The 23225-nt window shown below is 39.6% G+C and overlaps 1 protein-coding gene across 2 annotated transcripts in view; it reads left to right on the forward strand.

Moving 5' to 3' along the window:
- Window positions 1-23225, forward strand: part of tln1 (talin 1) — a 56810-nt gene that overhangs the window by 29126 nt on the left and 4459 nt on the right. For both annotated transcript variants that reach the window (XM_005943066.3, XM_005943067.3), the window contains exons 21-55: window positions 1637-1803; window positions 1907-2035; window positions 2575-2688; window positions 3269-3382; window positions 4139-4273; window positions 4636-4764; window positions 4919-5021; window positions 6601-6809; window positions 6934-7053; window positions 7466-7663; window positions 7905-8044; window positions 8148-8241; window positions 8463-8552; window positions 9162-9284; window positions 10207-10350; window positions 10449-10610; window positions 11144-11284; window positions 11420-11601; window positions 12256-12388; window positions 12885-12986; window positions 13127-13297; window positions 13423-13671; window positions 14669-14788; window positions 14881-15027; window positions 15198-15364; window positions 15729-15912; window positions 16423-16548; window positions 17862-17978; window positions 18326-18511; window positions 18805-18912; window positions 20450-20555; window positions 20962-21086; window positions 21504-21629; window positions 21786-21848; window positions 21929-22111. In XM_005943066.3, coding sequence (XP_005943128.1) covers window positions 1637-1803; window positions 1907-2035; window positions 2575-2688; window positions 3269-3382; window positions 4139-4273; window positions 4636-4764; window positions 4919-5021; window positions 6601-6809; window positions 6934-7053; window positions 7466-7663; window positions 7905-8044; window positions 8148-8241; window positions 8463-8552; window positions 9162-9284; window positions 10207-10350; window positions 10449-10610; window positions 11144-11284; window positions 11420-11601; window positions 12256-12388; window positions 12885-12986; window positions 13127-13297; window positions 13423-13671; window positions 14669-14788; window positions 14881-15027; window positions 15198-15364; window positions 15729-15912; window positions 16423-16548; window positions 17862-17978; window positions 18326-18511; window positions 18805-18912; window positions 20450-20555; window positions 20962-21086; window positions 21504-21629; window positions 21786-21848; window positions 21929-22111 — 4907 coding nt within the window. The remainder of the gene's footprint in view (window positions 1-1636; window positions 1804-1906; window positions 2036-2574; window positions 2689-3268; window positions 3383-4138; window positions 4274-4635; window positions 4765-4918; window positions 5022-6600; window positions 6810-6933; window positions 7054-7465; window positions 7664-7904; window positions 8045-8147; window positions 8242-8462; window positions 8553-9161; window positions 9285-10206; window positions 10351-10448; window positions 10611-11143; window positions 11285-11419; window positions 11602-12255; window positions 12389-12884; window positions 12987-13126; window positions 13298-13422; window positions 13672-14668; window positions 14789-14880; window positions 15028-15197; window positions 15365-15728; window positions 15913-16422; window positions 16549-17861; window positions 17979-18325; window positions 18512-18804; window positions 18913-20449; window positions 20556-20961; window positions 21087-21503; window positions 21630-21785; window positions 21849-21928; window positions 22112-23225) is intronic.

The following is a 23225-nucleotide window of genomic DNA, read 5'->3' on the forward strand; positions in this document are numbered from 1 at the left end:
AAGTAACATTTTCACCATGCATTCATACAGTGCTTCATATTATACACTTCAAACTCATCATCTACCTTATGTGCATGGCAATTTTTGAATCACCAGTTAACCTAAAATGCATCTCCTTGGACTGTGGGAGAAGCTGAAGTACTCACAGGAAACCCATAGTGATTCAGTGGGCACATTTAAACTCACAGTGAGGCCCAGTCGGAGTTCTTCTTTCTGTCAGGTGACACTAACCGCTCCACCAGCATGTTACCTGATCATATCTACATTAGTCTAGTTAAAAAAAATATTCTCAGACTTCTTTTTAAGAGGCTAGTGCTAGAAAACAGTATGTAAAATCATGTAAAAGTAATTTCGTAATGGTAAGCTAAGTGATTAAAATCTGAGATGATCTTGAAAATGCATTATTACCTTATTATTATAAGTTTTACAGCTTGAAAATAACAAAAAAGGAAAAGAAGGTTTTACAAAAGTTTTACATATACTGTGATCCTTGCGTACTTCTATGTATGTTTCTGTTTGGAGGCTTATGACAAGGACATCTACTTCTGTGATATTCTTGGCCTGTCTTGCATCAGCTGCTCCTCTAACTATCTGTAATTTTTCAGTAATCTTTGGTTCATGTTTGTGACTGTTGATGCCTCAAAACCTTGAGCTTGTGCCTCTTGGTGTTGTCTATAATCAGCAGCTTGCTTCCAGACTTTTCTGTTTTTAACCAGACTCCCATTGAGAAATCAGTGGGACCAGTGGGACAGGTGATATTAGCTATTTGCGATACACCACTATCTGGATTCATAACTGAAGATAAATCCATCCATGAATTTTCTGGGGCTGGGTCTCCAGGACAGCAGCCTAAGCAGAGAGCTTTGTCTGAGGGAACACCGAGGCCAGCCAAGAGATATAATCTATTACTATGTGCATATTAGTATTGTACAGCACTTTGGTCTACCAGGTGCTATATAAATAAATAAATGACGATGATGATGATGATAATCTCCCCAGCATGCCTCCTTCCGGTGGGACATGGCCAGAACTTCACCCGGGAGGCATCCTTGGGAAAAACACACTTGAATAATTTGTGTTTGCTATATAGTTTGTCCACCAGATGGCAGTCTATAACTTCTTTCCTAGGAACAAATATTTGAAGCACAGCAAATAACTAATCCACATTTTTTTGTGAAAATAAAATAGGATTATTTTCAAACTGCTTTATGGGATTATGTTAGTAAGCACTCATAAACAGCTACACATAACTAATGTTAGGGAGATTCATTTATGTTTTGTGAAAAAAAGCATCAGTCTTAAAAATCCTAAATCATTTCAGTTTTTTGAAATATAATATTCTTCTTGTCTGTTATCGTTTAGTTTAACCTCCACTTTTCATGCTAATTATATTACGTTACCTTTTCTACATTCTTAGAACCTTCTGTTTTGTGGGACATGGTTAAGGAGTTGATTATTTAGAAAGAGTTTTTACACTATGCTTGCTCAGAATTTTAAAATAATATTTCTTCTTTAGCTTTCTGCCTTCTAAAGATCAATTTATATTCTTCTCACACAACTGTTGGAAGGACGAAATTTTCTTTATTGTTTTTTTAATCATCACATTTTTCTCCATCTTTCTTTTTTGCAACACTAGGTGAGATGGTCCGTCAGGCTCGTATCCTTGCTCAAGCCACATCTGATCTGGTCAATGCTATCAAGATGGATGCAGAAGGAGAGTCTGACCTAGAGAACTCACGCAAGCTTCTTTCTGCTGCCAAGCTGCTGGCTGATGCCACAGCCAAGATGGTGGAGGCCGCTAAGGTCTGCCTTTGTCTTTTTCTTTTTTTTAAACTCTGTGGATAAGACTGTGTTATCATTTTGTTGATTTGTTAGTTTAATATACAATGTGAACATTTTATCCCAGGGTGCAGCAGCAAATCCCGACAGTGAGGAACAGCAGCAGAAATTACGAGAGGCGGCTGAAGGTCTCCGCATGGCCACCAACGCTGCGGCGCAGAATGCTATCAAGAAACGCCTAGTCAACAAACTGGAGGTAACACCCCCAACCAGTTTGGAAGATAGCTGCCTCTCCCTGAACTTGGTTGCGCTGGAGTTTTCTTCCTGTTAAAAGGGAAATTTTCCTTCCTACTGTCACCGTCATCTGACTGTTGGGGTTTTCTCTGTATTATTGGAGGGTCTTTACCTTGCAATATAATGCACCTTGAGACAACCGTTACTTTGATTTGGCACCATATAAATAGCATTGAATTGATTTACCACAAAAATGCTTTTAAAATGATGTCTGATGCTGATGCAGCTATTTCACACCCAACCACGATCGGTGGAACTCTGAATATTTCTTAAACACTTTAGTACAGCGTCTCTTTTGGGAATATAACTAAGTTTAACTTTGTGGCCTGTCTGACATGATGCTTAATTATAATACTGGCTTCAGTAACTTCCTGTTTTTAACTTTAAAAGTTTAACATTTGCATCTTATTATTAGTTCTGTCTGAGTCATTTCCCTAATTATTGCTAGTCTTGTGCTCTTTGCTGTTTTTTTTGACTTGTCGTGTTCCTTTCTTCTGGCAGAACGCAGCCAAACAAGCAGCAGCAGCAGCCACTCAGACCATTGCTGCTGCACAACATGCAGCCTCAACCAACAAGAACCAGGCCGCCCAGCAGCAGCTTGTTGTGGGCTGCAAGGTAAAAACTCAGTACTTGCTTTGGTTTATATAAACATATATGGAACTAAGCTTGCTATGTAGAATCAACAATCAGTGGTACAAACAGTAAATTTCATGGAGGTTTTGGGTGTTTTTTTTAAAAAGATATATGGACAACCTAATATAGCCTTGTAGTGATTGACCCGACACACTGTATCACTTTTAAGGGGTGTATCACTTGAGCTCACTGTCCCACTCCTCCCCTGCAGCTGAGCCACGCCTCCGCCACACGCCTATTAATAAACTTGATATACTCAAAGAAATGATAAATAAAAATTACATTTTCTCATAATTAAAACAATGTAAAAAACAAACAAACAGAGTATTCCCACTAATAGTAAGTACATGCCTTTATCTATTATCTTTCAAATCTGTGAGAATCAGACGATCCACACCAGGTATGATGACTAGAACCTTTTAAAGGAGGGACAGACTGGAGTGTACAGAGGTTTCTAAACCCTTCAAACTGAAGGATCTGAATGCGACTGTCCACCTTAGCAAAGTTATGCTTGTTGTGTTAAGATATTTTTAAAAACTGTATTGTGTGTGTGTGTCTCCAGGCTGTCGCAGAGCAGATCCCTCAGCTGGTTCAGGGAGTCAGAGGCAGCCAGTCTCAGCCTGACAGCCCAAGTGCACAGCTGGCTCTCATTAGTGCCAGCCAGAACTTCCTGCAGGTGACTGTCACACCACCAACTTCACTGAGTGACAGCAGACTAACAAAACAACAGAAGAGTATAGCTATGTAACTGTGTTTCAGTCATAATAAACAGCCACAAACAGATTGTGGCCTCATTGTTTTGAGCAACAAATCTTAAAACACAGACAGAGTAACACTGTTGTCTGTCACTGGGTTAGAAATCTTTTCTGATGATTTTACTGCAACCTGGGAATTTTCTGTGTCACCAATGTGTCTTTTTTAGGTAGCTAAATCACTGATAACTTATGCCATGCATGTAACCTGGTTGCATCTTTCAGTTTAACCTTTTTTGTGATTTCTTGCCTCTTTGGAACTAAAGGAGACCACCCAAACACATGAGATATCATTGGAAAATCAAGATGTTGTCTATTGAACACATTTAGTAGTAACTTAGTAGGGTAGCTCAAATAAGTCAAAAGATATAGACCAAAAACAAATTTCCATTATAGAGGACATAAATGAATAGGCTGGGTCTCAGTAGGTTAGGGAGATGAAAAAGAATAGTCAGAAACCTGAAAACAATATGGCTTGGCACTGTCTATATTTTCATTGAGTTTTTTTATTGTTTATATGTTTATTTACACCGTTATTAACTAGAGATAAGAATGAGGAGATGTAAACGCACCTCTAGCAAAAGTTTTAGGAAAAGCAAACACTTTATAGTCCCTTTCTTTTTTAGAATGAATTGCTTTAAATCAAAACCAATGCAACATGTCTCTCTTCCCTCTACCAGCCCGGTGCTAAGATGGTTACAGCCTCCAAAGCTGCTGTTCCCACCATCAGTGACCAGGCTTCAGCTATGCAGCTCAGCCAGTGTGCTAAAAACCTGGCCAGTGCCTTGGCAGAGCTCCGCACTGCCTCACAAAAGGTAGTACTAATTATATATATTCATCAGTTTGATTCTGAGAAAGATTTCAGCGTTCATTGTACTGTGCTAGCTGGAGTCAGCAAAGTGAGTGAAAGAGCTAAGAAACACTCATGCATGTTTGAACTTTTGTGAAATGATATCATACAGGAATGATCTAATTCTCTAGATTTCTTTTTATTGTTTTAGATTAAGAAATACATGAATTTCCAGATTTCTAACAGATGGCCTATTTTTTGGTCAATGAATCAAGTGAAGCAATTATGGTGTAGAACTTTTTTCTGATTTTTTTGACTGATATCTAATTCATGCAAGATATAACTATGTTTTATTTAACTAATCACAGATATTTTTGTGTATCTTAGGCTCAGGAAGCTTGTGGACCACTGGAAATAGACAATGCTCTGTCAACAGTGAGAGATTTGGAAAAGGAGATTCAAGAGGCCAAGGCATCAGCAGAAGGCGGCAAACTTAAACCACTACCAGGAGAGACGGTAAGGAACACTGAAATAGTTTTGGTTCACTGGACAACACCATGAACGAAGCATAAACATAACATTTTTTTAATAATAATAATTGGCGAGTTATTTTCAAAAGGTAGGAATGGTTGATAATGTTTCTTTCCATGTCTTCTGCTGTGTTGTTCAGCTTGAGAAATGCTCCCAGGATCTGGGTAACAGCACCAAGGCTGTGAGCTCAGCCATAGCCCAGCTGCTGAGTGAAGCCACCCAGGGAAATGAGAACTACACTGGTGAGTTTAACATAACCAGAATGTCAGCTATTAAGTATATTTTTTGTTCAAGAGGAAAAATAGTACAATAAAGCTTTACTTGCAATGAGATGTGACAGGATGAAACGACAATACGAGTCTGTCACTTTAAAAATGGGGTTGTTTCTGATCCCAGTCAAATTTTTATAGTAGGGCCTTTACCTTACAGCAGCGGTCCCCAACCCCTGGGCCTCGGACCAAAAAGGTTGGGGACCGCTGCCTTACAGTATAAAGCACATGTGGCATCTTTTGTTGTGATTTGGTGTTGAGTGATATACCATTCTTAGGGCATAGGCTTTAGTATGGTGTCATCCCATGCTTTGCCACTATAACAGCTTCAACTCTTCTGGGAAACCAAATCACAACAGCAGTCACCTCAAGCCACTTTATATTGTAAGGCAGACCCTACAATAATACATGCTATGAGCAAGGACTTTGGCGACAGTGGGAAGGAAAAACTCCCCTTTAAAAGGAAGAAACCTCCAACAGACCCAGGCTCAGGGAGGGGTGGCCATCTGCTGCAACTGGTTTGGGTGAGAGAAGGAAGACAGGATAAAAGACATGCTGTGGAAGAGAGTCAGAGATTAATAACAAGTATGATTCAATGCAGAGAGGTCTATTAACACATAGTGAGTGAGAAAGGTGACTGAAGAAGAAATACTCAATGCATCATGGGAATCTCCCAGCAGCCTACACCTGTTGCAGCATAACTAAAGGAGGATTCAGGCTCACCTGGTCCAGCCCTAACTATATGCTTTAGCAAAAAGGAAAGTTTTAAATCTAATCTTAAAAGTAGAGATAGTGTCTGTCTCCTGAATACAAACTGGAAGCTGGTTCCACAGAAGAGGGGCCTGAAAACTGAAGGCTCTCCCTCCCATTCTACTTTTAAATACTCTAGGAACAACAAGTACGCCTGCAGTGCGAGAGCAAAGTGCTATAAGGATATTAAGATCAGATGGGGCCTGATTATTCAAGACTTGAATAATGTGAGGAGCAGGAATATGAATTCAATTCTGGATTTAACAGGGAGCCAATGAAGGGAATCCAATATAAGAGAAATATGCTCCCTCTTTCTAGTCCCTGTCAGTACTCTCACAGCAGCATTTTTTGATTAACGGAAGGCTTTTCATGGAGTTTTTAGGACATCCTGATAATAATGAATTACAGTAGTCCAGCCTGGAAGTAATAAATGCATTAACTAGTTTTTCAGCGTTGCTCTGAGACGGACAGTTTGTAACATTTCTCATGGAATCAACAGAAGAAATAGGAACCAGTTTTGTTTCACTCATTCAATCCTTGCGTTAGGTCCCTGTTTAGACTGAAGTGGTTCAACAAAAAAACAACAAGACAATCTTGAAAATGGTCAAGTAGAATGTCTGAACTAAAGATGAGTGATGCAAAAGAAATGACGTGTGACTCAAGAATTTTGCATTATACTACATTTCAAAATATCTTTTTTATTAATTTAAACAAATTAGACCTTAGGCATTCCCAGACTGTAAATTTTGTATTATGTCTTTCTACGCACCAAAGTTTCTCTCCTCTGTCCTGTTGGATCCAGGTATGGCAGCCAGAGATGTGGCTCAGGCTCTAAAGTCACTAGCTTCGGCTGCCAGAGGAGTCGCTGCTACCACAGATGACTCAGCAGCACGTAGTGCCATACTGGACTGTGCTGGGGATGTCATGGACAAGTCATCCAACCTTATTGAAGAGACCAAGAGGGCCATTGCTAAACCAGGAGATGCAGAGAGTCAGCAGAGATTGGCCCAGGTTAGAGCCAGACCGAGAGATTACAAATACTTTTGTTTGGTAGCTACAGTAGTTTATTTCTGAATGTTTATATGTCTTTCATATAATAATGACAATCATCATGTGCATGTGTTTCTGTGTGAAGGTGGCTAAGGCGGTTTCCCAGGCCTTGAACAGATGTGTGAATTGCCTTCCTGGCCAGAGGGATGTGGACAATGCCATCCGCACTGTGGGCGAAGCTAGCAAGTCTCTCCTGGCTGATTCTGTTAGTACAAAATTAACAGTTTTTAATAAATGTAGATTGTAGTTACTGATAAAAAGATCTCAGGTGAATAGTATTTCACCCTGAAGCTATTCTATTAATCAATCAAGTTCCATCACCTACTGTTTTTCATAATTTTCCTGATCTCTCTTTTTTTCTCTTCTTTTTTTTTTTTTACCTGTGAAACACAGTTGCACAGCAAAACTAGTCTTTCTTCTCCAAAATTGTACATATCATGGAACCCTGGAAGACAGTCTTTGGAGACAAGTTAATTGTGGATGCTTGAGGATGAAAACATAATTTATGAGTCAGGCCTAGTTGCTTACAGTTATAACCAAAGTTATAACCAGTTGTAGCCAATATTCTTTTCTATATTGCTACTTGCAGTATTAGAATTTTTTTCTTCCCAACATAGTTCCCGTCTAGTGGAAAGAGCTTCCAGGAGGTTCAAGCTCATCTCAACGAGGTTGCAGCTGGTCTAAATCAATCAGCCAATGAAGTGGTCCAGTCATCCAGAGGAACTACCCAGGACCTGGCCAGGGCCACTAGCAAATTTGGACAGGAATTTAGCAACTTCCTAGAGGCTGGTGTTGACATGGCTGGAACATCTCAGGTCAGTTTGAATGAGTTACCACCAGGCAAACTGTCGTCCAATTTTTTAAACATGTATTTATGAGTTTTATATCGTCAAAAATGTACTGTCCTTTGTATCGTTGTGATGTACCACGCAAAGAGCAGACACAGGTTCATATTCCAAGAAGCTGGGTCATCATGACACATGATTTAGGTGAAAAAATATTAACTGCAAAAGCCATAGAGTTTTCAGTGTCTTCACACTTCTTCCTTTCCTCTAGTCTAAGGAGGACCAGACCCAGGTGGTGTCTAACCTGAAGACAATCTCAATGTCATCAAGCAAGCTGCTTTTAGCAGCTAAAGCTCTGTCCACTGATCCTAGCTCCCCCAACCTCAAGAACCAGCTGGCAGCAGCTGCCCGGTAAAACCCCCCCCACAAAAAAACCCCCAAACCAAAATAAAAAAATCAATTTTCTGCAGCTTTGGTTTTAACCACTTATCTGTCTTATCATTTGTCTTTGCAGGGCTGTTACAGACACTATTAACCAGCTCATCACCATGTGCACTCAGCAGGCTCCAGGTCAGAAGGAGTGTGATAATGCTCTCAGAGAGCTTGAGGTAACAGCCACCATCAAACAGTTTCTCTTTTTTATCTTTTCTTTAGCTTCCCATGTCCCAGACGCATCATAAAAATCTCTAAAAATGTATAATAATAATAATAATAAAGAAAACCATAAACAATCAATACATTTCAGTCATAGAGGTTGTGTGACACTCAGCTGAGTTGTACAGTTTAACAGTGTGAGTTTGTCAGGAATGTATGCTGTGTTTGTGTGCAGTCAGTGAAGGGGATGCTGGAGAACCCGACAGAAGCAATCACTGAGCTGTCATACTTTGACTGCATTGACAGTGTCATGGAGAACTCCAAGGTACTGTAGAATACACATCATTAATGCCTTTCTTTTATGGTTTTAGTTCTATTTTTTAGGATTTTCAACATTGGGAGTTCCTGTCTAATTTGCACAAGGTAATAGACTGGAAACAGTAGAAGCGCGGGCTGTTTCTCCCACAGAAAAAAAGAGGACGTGATTCTATCAGATCACATATTCTCCGTCTTATTGCATCAGTTTGGACAATGTCATCAGAATCAGAATGCTTTATTAATCCCTAAGGAAATTATGTACATGTACATTATGCCTATGAAAGTGTCATGTTTTTTTTTTTTTTTGCTGTGAGCTCCATCGGTTAGACAGTAACTAAAAGAAAATTTCTTGGTAATGATAAAATAAATAAACAACATAATGAGCCAAAGCAAACATGTGATACAAGTTTTAATTTCTTCTTGTTTTTCAACACCTTAAACTATTTAAGTATTTAAGCAATTTGTTTCGTCGGCAACAAACTACAAAGCTTGGATGTAGACTACAATGTTATGGTTCAGTCAGTGCTTTGTCAGTGCTTTTGCTTTACTCAATATCATCATTAAATGTGTGATGCTCCACTCTTTGATTTCTGATTCTCTTGTTATTTGTCAATAGGTCCTCGGTGAGTCCATGGCTGGTATTTCTCATAATGCCAAAAACTCCAACCTGCCAGAGTTTGGTGACTCAGTCAGTACTGGCTCCAGAGCTCTTTGTGGTCTCACTGAAGCAGCTGCACAGGTAAAATCCATACTGTAGATTACTGTATTATTGCCTTAAGACAGCAGCTCAGAGGCAAGTAAAGTATGCTGGTAACATGTCTATTTTGGCTTGCTACACACTAGAAGTATTTACATACTGCTGACTGTGGTCGTGAGGTCTCAGAATATGCGCTTTGAGCAAAAGAATGACAAGACCACGGAACTGAAGGTTAATAACATCATGAAGAAACTCGCGGTTCTCCAACGGGAGATTGAGAGACCAGTGTCGCAGTGTGAAAGAACAGCTTGAAATTCTCATGAGTTGTTGCAAAAGAAAAATTACCATCATAATCCGGCTACCCCTTCGGCGCCACCTGTGGGCTCAAGGCTGGAGCCGAACAACAACTCCCTGATAACGACTGTGTTGAGTCTGTTCCTTCCCATTCCCTACAAGGCCACCTGGGTTGGCTGGAAGACTGTTTACTTAGCCAGGCAGGGCGAAGGACACTATCTCAGCTGAACTATGGACACGCACACACATACATATACTGATACTGACGCATCACCCTTCCTACCCCGGATCCAACGCCACCTCCAACGCTTACCTCCCCTCTGATGTGGACATCGGGTCAGCTGGAGGCGCAGTCGAAGATTGCAGCGGTCCCAGATCAGATGTACACACTGGAACACTTTCCCATGTTGCTTGTCTATGTTTATTGTGCTATGGTGTGTTGATATCTGTGCATTCCTGTATTATCCTTCTGTGTTACACATTTCGATGTTTTTTTTCCTCGCTACCTAGCCTGACCTGTCTCCCCAATGTGATGTTTGTGTATTGTATGTACGGTCGGCAAGGTCTGTCATCTCAGTTGTGGGCAAAAGACCTGCAACTGACAAATAAAGGCTATCTCATCTCGTCATCATCTCATACAATGAACTTATAGGTGATTTTATGTCTCTAGGCTGCCTATTTACTGGGTGTATCAGACCCCAACAGCACAGCAGGTCAGAAGGGCCTGGTAGACCCTGCTCAGTTTGCACGAGCCAATCAGTCTATTCAGATGGCCTGTCAGAACCTGGTGGACCCAGCTTGTACTCAATCCCAGGTAAATGCTTGCCTCACTGCAAGTAATTGTCAGTTTTATCAGATTTCTTTGACTGATTATTGAGTCTGAATGTGATGACCATTACTCTCCCCATGCAGGTGCTCTCCGCAGCAACCATAGTGGCCAAGCACACCTCTGCGCTCTGTAATGCCTGCAGATTGGCCTCCTCTAAAACTCCTAACCCTATTGCCAAGAGGCAGTTTGTCCAGTCAGCCAAAGAAGTGGCCAACACCACTGCCAACTTGGTCAAATCCATAAAGGTTTGTAATAAAAGCCAAATCAAACACACATCAGTGTCATTCATACACACACACCCACAGCTTGAGTGAAAAGGTTAATTATGATGTAGTGACAAGTATTAATTTACAAACTGAACTACAGTCAATTATGTTTAACTATCATTTAAGAATAGGATTTTCAAAAAAATGTAAGAAAAGTAATAAAAACATGTAAGAAATGTCTTTACTTTTAGTTCTCGTCAAACTGGTCAGACATATTAGGGTTGTCGAACATATGTTTACTGAGACATGTCTTCCGGCCTTTATCCAGTATACATCTGAAAGTGTGTAAAAATGGAACAGTCGAATCCACGTTTTCCATAATAAAAGAAAACTAATAAAACTCATAAAAAAGGATTAAACAAGAGCTCATTAGCTCACTTTTGACAGCTATATTATTTAAACCTCTTCTTCCTTGCTACATTACACTGCTCTAGGAGGTAAACAGCTAGTGTTCTAGAACTAAATAGTGCTGAAAAATTCTTATGGAAGTCATGTCTGTGTCCCCTGCATAGGCTTTGGATGGAGCCTTTAACCAGGCGAACAGAGAAAAGTGTAAAGCTGCCACTGGCCCTCTAATAGAAGCTGTGGACAACCTGACTGCTTTTGCCTCCAATCCTGAATTCGCCAGCATTCCTGCTCAGATCAGCCCTGAGGTATTTCCAGAAGCTGCCATTACAGCATTGCTACGACACTAATGTGCCCTGTCATATCATTACAAGTTACAGAATCTAACATCAGGAGATTTTCATATTCTCAGATAGATCCTGATTTGTTATTCTCTGGTTCAGGGTCTTGCAGCTATGGAGCCCATTGTGGCAGCAGCTAAGACAATGCTGGAAAGCTCCACTGGCCTGATCCAGACTGCCCGTTCTTTGGCTGTCAACCCCAAAGACCCGCCCAAGTGGTCCGTGCTTGCTGGACACTCCAGAACTGTGTCTGACTCCATCAAGAAACTCATCACCAACATGAGGTAGACCCTGCTCTGCACACTGGCCTCTTCCACTACTACTACTGTCTAGGCTCCCTCTCAACCATCACACCTAGAAAACAGTGTAACAGTATATTATGTAAATGACCATGCATAATATAAATAATGCATAGATTTACACAATATTTTGTGTTATTTTGTAATGATCACAAAATTATTATTGGCCATTAAGTCTTGCATCATTTTTATGAGTAACGTGTTATTTAACCCAAACTTTGGAATAGATTTGTATCAGACTTTTGAATGACATATATAACATATAAGGGGGGTTGTTTAGTTTATTATAATTATTATAATAATAACTGTATAGCACTTAACACAGAGTTAAAAAGTGCTTCACAGTTCAAATAAAAGCCACACAAACATACAGACACATAATCAGCTACACCGGCAGGCATTCACTCCAACATAGACACATACAGTCAAATAGTTGCAAACTATGGCCAAAAATGAAAGGGAAAAGATGAAGGGAACACTGACCTGGAATGAAAATTAAAATAATCTAAAAAAAAAAAAAAAGCCCAAACAAGTCAAAATGTAAAAAACTATAAAAGTAAGAATTGGTTCTCTGCTTAGATTGAGTCAAGCAGGTTATAAGAGTGTGTAGTAATTACACCCTTCATCTCATGTGTGCAGAGAAAAAGCTCCTGGCCAGAGAGAATGTGATGATGCTATTGAAGCACTAAATGGCTGCATCCGTGAAGTTGATCAGGCCTCTCTGGCAGCCATAAGCCAGCACCTAACACCACGAGAGGACATCTCAATGGAGGTAAACATGCACACTCCACTATTAGTTTTTCACTGACTCTGTATGGATGCAGCAAGAAAATTTAATTGCTGTATCCTATACAAAATGAAAGCATTACACTTGATTGTTTGTTGTTTATTCTACGTTGAATATATATGTATGTGTCTATATGTATCTAATTTCACTTACTAAACCCCTGAAAAATCATGGTATGGATGTTACTGCCCCCACAGAATATTTCTTCCTGCCAATCCCCTGAACAGCCTGTGCATTGGTCCATGCTAGTTAGAATGACCATTTTACAACAAGGAAAGTGAAAAGTTATTGTGAGGAAACACAAAAGTGTTTTGAGGGACAAACGGTTCAGGAAGCCACTGTGATGTAGTGTACTTCAGCATGCATTGTTCCTTGACCTGATGTGTAATAAGTCTGTTGGTAGACATAGTAAATGAAGCTGAATTTGGGGCTAATTTAAAGTATCTGAGTTTGACTGACAGTTCATATGTGTATGTTTTAGACTCTCCATGAGCAGATGGCTGCCTCAGTCCATGAGATTAGTAACTTGATTGATCCCGTGGCTGTAGCTGCTCGATCTGAGGCCTCCCAGCTGGGACACAAGGTAAACCTTAAGACAGCAACTTTTTACAGGCAACACAATTTGGACGATGTGATGGTCCAGCTACAGGCTGAAGTCTGACATGTTCCTTTTATTTTGGAATCAGTTTTGTACTTAAATAAAATTATTTGTTGCCCACACAGGTCTCTCAGATGGCCAGTTACTTTGAGCCCCTGATCATGGGAGCCATTGGCACAGCATCCAAGATTCTCAATAGTCAACAACAGATGGCTGTTTTAGACCAAACCAAAACCCTGACTGAGTCGGCCCTGCAGATGCTCTACACTGCTAAGGAGGCTGGAGGCAATCCAAAGGTAATGAAAGTTGAAATATAATGTCTTCTGGATATGTGTACTTGATTGTACTCTATGTGATTAAGTACCACTGAACACACTGAGCATTTTTGCACTGCTCACACCAATGTGCTTCCTTTATCTAGGCAGCCCACATGCACGAGGCCTTGGAGGAGTCCGTGCAGATGATGAAAGAAGCAGTAGATGACTTGGGTGCCACACTGTCTGAAGCAGCCAGTGCAGCTGGTGCAGTAGGTGGTATGGTGGACTCCATCAATGATTCCATCAATAAAATGGAAGATACACCAATGCAAGAACCTGAAGGCACCTTTGTGGACTACCAGACTACCATGGTTAAGACAGCCAAGGCCATCGCTGTGACTGTGCAAGAGATGGTAACATATTATGATAATAATGCAATGGGGGATAGTTTTTGGTTTGCTGTTAGTCATTAATTTTTCCATTTAAAAGTTGAGCTCAGTTAGAAATTCTAAATGAATAAAGCATGCTCCCTCTTAGTGAGGATTGAGCATGAAAAAGTACCATATTAGGAGACAGCTGTGGGATTTCCTGTCATTGCCACTAAACAGTTATGAATGGAATAAAACAAATCACACCACAAAGGCTGTCATATGCAAAAACAGCAAGAGTATCAATTGAACATACTATTACTATTACTGCATCCTTTCAGTGGTTCAGGCCCTAAAATCTGGTAATTAGTATTTTGGCAGAACCTAAGCTGGGTACTCCTCCAGTTTTTACTCCTCAGCTGTAAAAGACTGATGGGGTATTGTCATCACACCACCGGGTAGGTGGGCGAGCAGCGTGGACACGCTGTGAATGCAAAAAACTAGAGACCAAGGTGATGTAGGAGTTTCAAAATGATAACACAGGTGGCTCTACTAAAAAATCCTGACACAAGTCAGGAAAACTAAATGGAACCAACAAAACTGGAACGCATAGGCTGTAAACAGAGGATCATGCACACAGGTAACAAAGACACAGTACCACCCTAGGCGTAGCGTAGATTTACATGCAAGCCTTGGGACAACCTCACATTTCACCAATAGAATCAGACTTCTACCAGATAGATGTATGTTATTGAAAAATGTATCTTTTTTCTCCAACCGTAATATTATTTCTGTTACTTATCATTCTTTTCTTGCGCTTTAATAGCATTCATTGTGATAAGGATATTATGAAGACAAAAACGCATACAAAGCCATGTGCAAACACATAATTTCCACAAAAGCCTCTTGATTTCTTTATTATTGACACACTCATTAAATGATCGTATGAAACTCATATTAGTAAATTTGCATCAATACTTAATTCATGTTGAAACATGTGTGGAACAAACTCGGTAACTAGCATCCTCTTATTTGTCTTCAGGTGACCAAGTCTAACACCAACCCAGATGACCTTGGAGGATTAGCTAACGAGCTGACCAATGAGTTTGGAAATCTTGCGAACGAAGCCAAATATGCAGCTGTTACTGCAGAGAATCATGAAGTAAATCAAACTGATGTGTCTAATGTGTGGAGTGTCTATACTTGGAAAGTGTCCTTTCCACAGTTTTCATGTTGTCATGTCTTTGTTTCCAGATTGGTTCTCATATTAAGAAGCAGGTGGGTGAGTTGGGTTTCACCTGCACAAGTCTGGTGACAAAAGCTGGAGCTCTTCAGTGCAGCCCTAATGACACCTTTACTAAGAAAGAGCTGATTGAAAGCGCACGGAAAGTCTCTGAGAAGGTCAGAACACAAGCTAACACATAACTTGTCTTTTGAATTCTTTTTTGGTCAGTTTGTCTTTATTAGATCAGCAGTGAAAAAAATTAGACATTTTCTCCTACTCTGTGGTTTTTATTCTTAATTTACCTTTCCATTTATAAAACGTATAAGACTTATTGATTTTCTTGCAGGTCTCCCATGTGTTAGCATCTCTGCAGGCAGGTAACCGTGGCACCCAGGCCTGCATCACTGCTGCCAGTGCAGTGTCTGGAATTATTGCAGACCTTGACACCACCATTATGTTTGCAACTGCTGGAACTTTGAACCGTGAAAATGCAGAAACCTTCGCTGACCACAGGTACTAATTAGAGACCCTCTGTAGGCTATATTACAGATGATTTGTTGATTTGACAAGTTGATTTGCAGTCTAGTGTCATGATATGATCAGGCTTTGTGAACATCAGCAATGCATTTTAAACATGCAAACATCTTATTCTGGCTTCAGAAACCAGCAAATTACCTTAGCCTTATTTTGAGAAAGTAAAAACTACAACTGGAGTAAGTAAGTAGTAGTGGAAGGAACTATGGCCCTGTTCAAGGAAGCATGTTTAGTGAAAGTTCTCAATTTGTAAACCCCGGAATGATGGTTTCTGTACCAGAAAGAAAGATAAGGTCATTTTTGAGTCGAAGTCATATAATGTTCATCTTTGCTGTTTTTACAGGGAATGCATCCTAAAGACAGCCAAGGCTCTGGTGGAGGACACCAAGTTGCTGGTGGCTGGTGCTGGGGCCAGTCAGGAAAGGCTGGCCCAGGCGGCCCAGTCCTCAGTGTCCACCATTACCAAACTGGCAGATGTGGTAAAACTGGGGGCAGCCAGCTTGGGTTCCGAAGACCCAGAGACCCAGGTATGGATGCATTTTTGTCTGCTTCTATGCTGGCAAATATGTATGTTTGCTTATTATGAAAAGGTACAAATATATTAGACCACCTGTCATAAAAACAAGAAAAGCATTTTAGAAATCTGTCAAAAACTTGCTTAAAACTAAGGATTGTGTTGTTATTCATTAGAAAAATAGTAAAGTGAATTTTTTATGGCCAAATTTGAGCCAGCGTACTGACTTCTCTGAGAAGTCAGAAGTTAATCAAACATTTAACAACTAAAACTCATTTTACTGTTTAGGAATGCAAATAAATAGCTGTAATTTGGCTTCTTAATGAGAAAAAGAAATGTTTTTATTAAAGAGTTTGTGCATCCTAGTAGATGAACCATTATGGAAACAAAAATAATTATTGTAATTACCGATACTGTTAATTTAAGGCAGCTAGGTCATAAACCTTACATTGGGTGGTGATCAAATAATTTGTTAAGCACTGTATCAGATAACAATTTAAGCTCTGTGCCCTGCTGAGTACAGGTGGTGTTGATCAATGCAGTGAAAGATGTGGCCAAAGCCCTAGGAAACCTCATCAGCGCCACAAAGGCAGCTGCAGGCAAACCTCACGATGACCCCAGCATGCTGCAGCTTAAAAATTCTGCTAAGGTAAGATACAAAACTAGCAATCAGTTCAAGTCAGTTTTATTTGTTGACACTTTACAACAATAGACACCTTGACTTTTACGTGGTTGTAATTTTTAACAAAGCTTAAATATGTTTTTCTGGCTTGAACATTTCATTTAGCTACCTCCTATACTTTACAAGGAGTAGTTACAAGGGCTTGACACCATTTGAAAAAATAAGGCAACTTGAAATTGCCTTATAATGTGCAGGTCTGTGGTATAAAGGTACAATTTTACATGGCTACATTAAATCTGCTATAAGTATACAAAAAAAAATAGCTGATTCTGAAAGGATCTGGTGGGAAGCACTTAGCGATTTTACACTGAATGACCAGAAGTTTTTACAAATGTGCAGTTCTATCTGTGCATTGACAGATTTGTAATGTTTTATTTTTCAGGAAATTATATTTATCATTGTTCACACATGAAATTATGGTCTAAAGCTACTGTTTCCCACATATTTATTGGCAAGCAAGTCATTGATTTTTCTTTTTACAATGTGAGAAAATATTTAAATGAACTACAGTAATAGATGTTATATCTGAGTTTATGCTTCTAAGGACTTCAAAACATTCAGGATCTAAATACATGTCCAGATGCTGATATTGAACAGGTGGTGAAATACACATATACATTTTGTTTTGGTTTAAGTTTTATAAAAGCACACAAAAAATAAAATTAATTCTAGATCCTGAAAACACATGATGATATAATGACAAATACAAACTTTTAAAAACAGTTTTATGTGTACATGCAGTTTTATTCTAGTCTAATTGCATGGAACCAAAATTGGAAAATTGAAGTATTAAGAGAGGATTTGTAATTATGTTGCAGTGTAATTCTTACCAGTACAATGAATACACGCTTAAGATTAACACACAAATCTGTTCAGTTGTTAGGATTATTTAAAAAGAGCCTTCACCAAATCCAGAGCACTTTGTACTTGGTCTGTATCCAGAAAAAAACACCCCTTCATGACCTTTTTAAATGTCAAAAACCTAAAAGCAACATCTTCTGGATGAAAAAACCCCAAAATGCTGTCCACTACAATAGAAAACAGACAGCATATGAAGAGAAGGAGAGACAAAAATATTTTCTAATATGTAACAAATATAATATATAAAATACTTTTTATTATATAGTGTATATATATTTAAATATTTCTGTTAAGTGCTACGTATTGTAAAAATCTAATTAAAATATGCTAGTGACATCTAGTTTAAAAATAAAATCAAATATTTAAGATATTTTCATCACTCTAATGTATTACCACATAATTTGACCTGACTCCTCTAGGTGATGGTGACCAATGTAACATCGCTCCTGAAGACTGTGAAGGCTGTGGAGGATGAAGCCACCAAGGGGACGAGAGCTTTGGAGGCCACTATTGAACACATCAAACAGGAATTGGCTGTGAGTGTGGGATAAATGTTTCTTTACAGCTTAAGCCAGTTGGAAATACCCTGCCAAGGATTCAGTTAAAACACAGGGGCCATGGCCATTTCCTAACCCCTGTTTCACAAGCCAGTGAAAAGCTTTTAGAATAAGAACCCTCATCTGCATAATATTAATATCTTCCAGTTCAAAACTTTTGAGGCAACTGCCATCTCAAAGATGTCTTATGGCAGCAAGAAGAGAGTTTTGACTAAAGGCCTTGGTGTTACATAAAATAGCTTTTGGGACCACGTGTCCTACCATGAGGTAAGTAAATTAATGCACAAGGAAAACTCACTAACATTCAACCTGGTTTTATCACACAGGTATTCAACAGTGCTGATCCTCCAGCAAAGACCACCACACCAGAAGAGTTCATCCGCATGACTAAAGGAATTACAATGGCAACAGCAAAGGCAGTGGCTGCTGGGAACTCTTGTCGTCAGGAAGACATCATTGCCACAGCTAACCTTAGCAGAAGGGCCATTGCTGAGATGCTGCATTCCTGCAAGGTACGGCAGACCATGAACTACTAAATAGTGTTTGTTCATGGGCTGCCAAACAAAGTTCAATGTGCAGTAATTAATGAGGTCTCAGAGAATAGTTTGGTAGGTATTTTTGTCATAATGACAAAAAATATATACATACAACTTAGACACTATAATATTGGCATTTCCAATATTCAAATTACATGGGACTACTTATAATCACATGCAGCTCTAGCCAGAATTACCTTTTAATATGAATAAGATATCTTTCTGCCCTTGCTATCACTGACTGACTTTTCTTACTGTTTGCCTTGCAGCAAGCTGCCTACCACCCAGAGGTCAGCAAAGACGTGCAAATGAGAGCTCTGCGCTATGGCAAAGAATGTGCTTCTGGATATCTGGGATTGCTGGAGCATGTATTGGTGGTAAGATGATATGGAGAGCAGTGAATAACAGGAATTTTAAGCCTCTGTCATGACAGCATTTACACCACAATCACTAGTACCTTCAGCAAGGAGAAATGCATAACAAGCACCTTTTTCAGAAATTCAGTCTGAAAGAATATAAAATTACATAAAAAAAAAAAAGCAACATCTAGACTAAAGATGAAATAACTAGTAGATCAGTGTTCCAACATCCAGAAGAAGCAACTGCTATCACAACTAGAGATTGATGAGGTACAAAACAAATTCTACAGCAAGAGGGAGCCAAGACATCAGGTCAGGGGGGAGATTTCATCATTCCAACCCTCCAATCTCGGAGAGAGCGCTAATGGATGAGGCACGAGAATGGCTAACTAACTAAATGAAGAGGTTTGCAATTGGATGGTAACAAAGGGAAGGAATGTAGTCAGAACTAAGCGGATTGCACTACCAGAAGGGGACTTTTCAGACATTGAGGACAGCTGTACCTCAGGAGAGAAATCTTCTGATCGGAAGGTTCGTGCTTTGGTCCTTGGCTGCTGCAGTCTGCATGCCAAATATCCTTTGGCAAGACACTCTGGTGAATCCATGAATCCATCAAAGTAAATATGCGTGTGAATTTTGGATAGAAAGCATTTTCTCAGGAAAAAAAGAGAAAAACATACTTATATAAATGGATGTGAATGGGTAAATGAGGCAAGTTGTATAAAGCAATTTGAGTGCTCAGGTAGAGTAGAAAAGAGCTATATAAAAACTAGTCCACAGCTTCAGATAGAACCTGGGTATCCCACAGGCAAATGGGAACCATGAAGAGGCCGCCAGGAAAGCTGCAACCACCAAATACCTGCAAAGAGTAAGGCAAGCCCTGAGGAGTCAGCTGAATAGGAAGAACAAAATCTGAGCAATCGACACCCATGCCCTGCTGGTTGTCAGATACCCTGCTGGAATTATAATATGGCCAAAGGAGTAGATAGAAGCCACTGACATCAAGACAAAACCCTCCATGCGTATAGGGTTTATCCCAAGTCCTGCAACCTGACACTGTACGCTAAGGGGAAAGAAGGAGGCTCATGACTTGAGTGTCAGAACCACTATCTAGGATGGCACAACAGAGATCCCTGAGTATATCGGGAAGTTAGTCTAGTCTTGCTACACAACACAGTATAACTGAAAAAATGTAAACATACAGAAATAAAGTCGCATCTTGAATTTGAATAAAGAGCACAGAATTGTAATTTTACACTTTTTTTTGTTTTAATTTTATGCATGTTTTCATCTATCTGCTCTGCTCTTATTGCCCCTGTACTTGATGTTCATCCAGATTTGTAGTTGAACTTTACTAAAAGGTGATATGATACAGGCTCATTACTACCTTACTAGATAGTAAAGCTTAGATATTTGACTCAAAGGAGAGTGGCGTACGGTGCAATGTAATATCATCTACTGTGATTATCTTAGCATTAGTTTAGTACAGGCTGGGATTTGATTAATTCAAGTACATGCAGTAATAAAGTTTGTGACTTTTTTCCTTTATACACAGATCATCATGAAGCCATCTCATGATCTGAAGCAGCAGTTGGCCAGCTACTCCAAGCAGGTGGCAGGCTCCGTCACTGAGCTTATCCAGGCTGCTGAGGCCATGAAAGGTATCTAAATCTTTGATCTTTAACAACTTTGCCTGAAGTTAAAGGATTAATATATAGCACTGTTTTTTTTTTTCTACTGTTCTGTAAAGCGCTATACAAATCCAAGTTTTTAATTGTCATTATTATTATTATCATCATCATCATCATCATTATTAGACACTAGATCAGGTAGTATTGATTTAGTCACTGTCTGTGTCAATAGGGAGTGTCAAATAGGAAACCTGTGTGGCATCCTATAGCCTCAATTTGCTACATGCCACCTAGGTAAACACTGCTACTAACTAGGTAAACCCCTTTTTGCCCATAGGATTCTAGGTTGGGGTTGATGGAAGAGTTTAAAATGTGTTTTTGAGCACAGAGTGACAGTACTCTTTTTTTTTTTTTTCCCCCCCCCCGTGTCTTTTAGGCACAGAGTGGGTGGACCCTGAGGATCCCACTGTCATTGCAGAGAATGAACTGCTGGGAGCAGCAGCAGCTATTGAAGCTGCTGCCAAGAAACTGGAGCAGCTGAGGCCGAGGACTAAGCCCAAGGTCAGAGGGTTTTTTACAGAGCACAAGTATTCACACTGATCCTGTTAGCCTCAACACCAGTCATTTTGTGTGTCACATCTCTTATGTGCTGACAACTACTCACAACACAGATAATGGCAGCACCACAAAGCTTATTCTTGACACTCTTAATACTTTTCATACTTATTAATTTATTCTCCAAACCAATATTTCCTGTAGACAAGCCCTATTCATTTTTTTGTCTGAATATTTTTGTCTCAGCCTCTTTTTATTTATTCTTGCTGTCTTACTATTTATATTTAATTCCTGCACAGCTAGCGTGGGGAATCCATAGTTTCATTGTGCATGTACAATGACAATAAAGAGCTAGTCTGTGCTATTCTACAGTTAATCATAGTGCAGCATTTTTCTTTACTATTGGTTTGTTCTCTCAAACAGGAGGCCGATGAGAGCTTGAACTTTGAGGAGCAGATTCTGGAGGCAGCCAAGTCTATTGCAGCTGCCACCAGTGCTCTGGTAAAAGCTGCTTCAGCAGCACAGAGGGAGCTGGTGGCTCAAGGGAAGGTATGTGAGAACCAACAAAAGAACTGATATGTGCATTTAAACATAAGCGAAATCCCACAAATAAAGCTAATAATCATTTCTATCAAGGAGTTTAGTAACATTCATTCATAAATGTCATTTTGATGTCCGTCAAAAATAATTATCCTGGATTTTCAGGTGGGGGCAATCCCAGCTAATGCTGTAGATGATGGACAGTGGTCTCAGGGGCTCATTTCAGCTGTAAGTCTCCTGTTATAATTTTTTAATTTTTTTAAAGGTATTCCTAAAACATCTAACCACTGAGAACTTTGACTCCATAGGCTCGAATGGTCGCTGCAGCAACCAACAACCTGTGTGAGGCAGCAAACTCTGCAGTACAGGGACATGCCAGTGAGGAGAAGCTCATCTCATCAGCAAAGCAGGTGGCAGCCTCCACTGCTCAGCTGCTGGTAGCCTGCAAGGTCAAGGCTGACCAGGACTCACAGACCATGAAGAGGCTCCAGGTCAGCACTGCATGTTAATTTTGCTCAAGGCGCAAAAACACAGGAGAGCTACTATTACTTCTGTTACTGTGCCACTTTAAAAGGCCTTATTTGGCTAGATGCTGAGGTCAAAGTCACAACTGTCAAGAAGAGACAGAGTGTGTAGCCAGCCCGATAAATGAACATAAACAAAAGGACAAGGAAAGATGGCAAAAGACTGGCGGTAGTATTTAATACTGTCCAAGGTCAGTTTCACATTTTGTTTGTTCTGCATGAAAAAAAAACATTATTTATAACACACTTAACACAACTGGAGAGGTAAACATGACGTCATGGGTTATTATGGACAGTAACTCAGGAAGCGGGAACCCAGACAAAAGTGGTGCACAATGGTGAAAAGATGTTTCAATCGTGGCAGTTCCATAAAGCTGTGCAGCCTTTGAACCATGTGTGAAATGACCCATTTAGCCAGACCCCTAACAGATGCATTACAAAGCTAAGTGACTGTCATATTAAAATAGATGTAGCTGTGGTAGCATTTTAAGATCAATTTTAAGAGAAATAGCTATGTAGTGATCTACATATTTACAAGGATATCACTGAATTGAGTTTGTTTTAGCTTGAGCCATTTTCTCAAGACTGAGAAGCAAAGAGTTAGGTCCAAAATTAGATCTGACATGGGCAAATTCACCGTGAGATGTGTGCTCGTCATCTCTACTTATGATTCCAACACTACAGTTCTACTGAAGGGACAATAACATTAGTCATTCTGCAACAGCTGAGGCTTTTAGAGAGCACACAGTATATTATAGTGTATTAATAGGCTGGAATTTCAAAGTTTAGGGTTACAGGTGAGCTGCGTGATTTGTACAGCTGCTAACAAGGATTAGCATGCTCTATATTTGGCACAAGTAAGAATGCCCTTTGCATATTGCTTTCTTTCAGTATTTATTAAATGCTGCTCAGAGATGTATTTCTTTCTGTGACATCATTGGGTATATAATTTCAGAATGGGCAAAGCTCCTGCAGAGTCGATGTTTAAGGCTCAGAAATTGGTTATATAATGATAGTAAAGCATTTTCACAGGTTTGGTATAACAAATTAGTGACTCTTTAAAAAGATGTAAAACCTTTTT

The sequence above is a fragment of the Haplochromis burtoni genome, unplaced genomic scaffold (assembly GCF_018398535.1).
Source record: "Haplochromis burtoni strain Fernald_Lab_line unplaced genomic scaffold, NCSU_Asbu1 Contig_356, whole genome shotgun sequence".
NCBI lineage: Eukaryota > Metazoa > Chordata > Actinopteri > Cichliformes > Cichlidae > Haplochromis > Haplochromis burtoni.